This window comes from Engraulis encrasicolus, chromosome 18 (assembly GCF_034702125.1).
Source record: "Engraulis encrasicolus isolate BLACKSEA-1 chromosome 18, IST_EnEncr_1.0, whole genome shotgun sequence".
NCBI lineage: Eukaryota > Metazoa > Chordata > Actinopteri > Clupeiformes > Engraulidae > Engraulis > Engraulis encrasicolus.
Window position 1 is genome coordinate 2598935 of NC_085874.1, and position 1947 is coordinate 2600881.

The 1947-nt window shown below is 43.7% G+C and overlaps 1 protein-coding gene across 1 annotated transcript; it reads left to right on the forward strand.

The window, feature by feature from the left end:
* Window positions 1-816: 816 nt before the first annotated feature.
* On the forward strand, window positions 817-1662 carry LOC134468737 (uncharacterized). Its single transcript, XM_063222612.1, has 3 exons — window positions 817-945; window positions 1048-1330; window positions 1423-1662. Exons 1-3 carry the CDS (start codon window positions 833-835, stop codon window positions 1660-1662), a joined length of 636 nt encoding a protein of 211 aa, XP_063078682.1. The 5' UTR covers window positions 817-832.
* Window positions 1663-1947: the final 285 nt, after the last annotated feature.

Genomic DNA, 1947 nt, shown 5'->3' on the forward strand with positions numbered 1-1947 from the left:
AAAAACGCAACCCGCGACTTAACAAATTTAAAAGCGACTGCTCAAAAAAGAAGCCCAAGGTCCAGGGCTGATAGTATTCAGGCTCCATGCCTGATTTCAGGCTTGACAGAGTTTGCAAAAATAAAAACATTGATTATAATTAGCCATTAGGTTATTCTTGTCTCAAGAAGTGTTACAGGTTCAGGGTTTTCTTCTATCAGGCTTGAATAATGGCCATACACAGGCTATTAAAGATTTGAATAATGTGTCAAAATAGGCCTACGTTACGTCACTGTGCAATATCTTGTCGTCGTCGTTAGAGCAGGGGAGAAAGTTCAGGCTCAGTATTTTTTTTCATTATCACCCCTGAAGGTCGCTTATAATAAGCGGACTTGGCAACACTGATCTCACCCATTTCCCAACTCCCCTAACCAATGTCACTGAACACTAAACACAATTCCTTCTTAACACTCAAATTCCAGTTTTAGAACACACTCTTTTCACACCACTACACACAATTCTCTGGATTACACACAATTTTCAAAAAGAAAAACACTGGGTTTCTCATGGAACACACTGTCATTCACAACACTACAATCAACTGCCATACTATGTTCACTTCCTCATCACATGGGCAAACTCTCTTCATACCTGTTTGCAATTACCAATCAATCCACAGCTACATAACAAAGGGCAACAGGTGAACTCCTGCTTGGGAAAATGAATGCCAATGTTGGAGGTAGAGGCAGAGGTAGAGGAGTAAGAATGAGAGGAGGAGGTGGAGGAAGAGGACGAGGAAGAAGACGAACAAGAAGCATGATATCAGATGATATCAAAGCCACAGTAGTTGATCATGTTATCAACCCAACCATGTCTAACCATGAGAGAGGCTGGACTCAGAGTCCAACCTAATTTGAACAGGTACACAGTGGCAGGAATTGTTCAAACCTTCCAAAGGGAAAATAGGTAAGAAATCTCACAAGAGATGTCAGTATAGGCATACCCATACTGTAATCAATGAATTCAGCTGAAAAGTACAGTATTGACTGTATTTTGACTGTGTTGCAGGACTGAAAGATTGCCAGTAGGAGGTGGCCGGGAGCGTCTTCTGTCCCCTGAGCAGGAGACAGAAATTGTCAACATGGTGCTGCAAAATAATGCCATTACTCTACGGCAACTGCGGAGGAACATAATTGAAAACAATTATGTTTTTCAAAATGTCCCAAGTGTGAGCATTTCTACTGTGGACCGGGTGCTGCGCAAACACCAACTGCGGATGAAGCAAATCTACAGAGTTCCCTTCTCCCGCAACTCTGACAGGGTGAAGGAACTGAGACACAACTATGTGCAAGTAAGTGCTGTACACATGTAATGATTGATTGAGCCTACAATGGCACAGTGAGTCCAGTAATTTACTAACTGTGTGTACCATGTGTGTTTCAGAGAATCCTTGATATGGAGGTGGCTGCCCAGGAGCACAAATTAATTTTCATTGATGAGGCCGGCTTAAATTTGGCCAAACATCGGAGGAGAGGCAGGAATTACATCGGCCAACGGGCCATCATTGAGGAACCAGGGCAACGTGGTGGCAACATCACTATGTGCGCCGCAATTGGCATCAATGGTGTTATCCACCAACATGCCAACCTGGGCCCATATACTGTAATACTGCACTCCTCCTAACATTTCTGGACACTCAATATACTACTTCCATTAAGGAACCGAATTACGGTACCCAGTCCTGTGTGTGTGTGTGTGTGTGTGTGTGTGTGTGTGTGTGTGTGTGTGTGTGTGTGTGTGTGTGTGTGTGTGTGTGTGTGTGTGTGTGTGTGTGTGTGTGCATGTGTGTGTGTGAGAGAGAGTGTTTATTTAAGCAAGGGGGATAGAGATGTGTGCAAAGTGCAGCACAGAACAGTAGCACAAAGGATCTGCCTGATCCGAAACCCCAACATCACCTGATTACTCAAG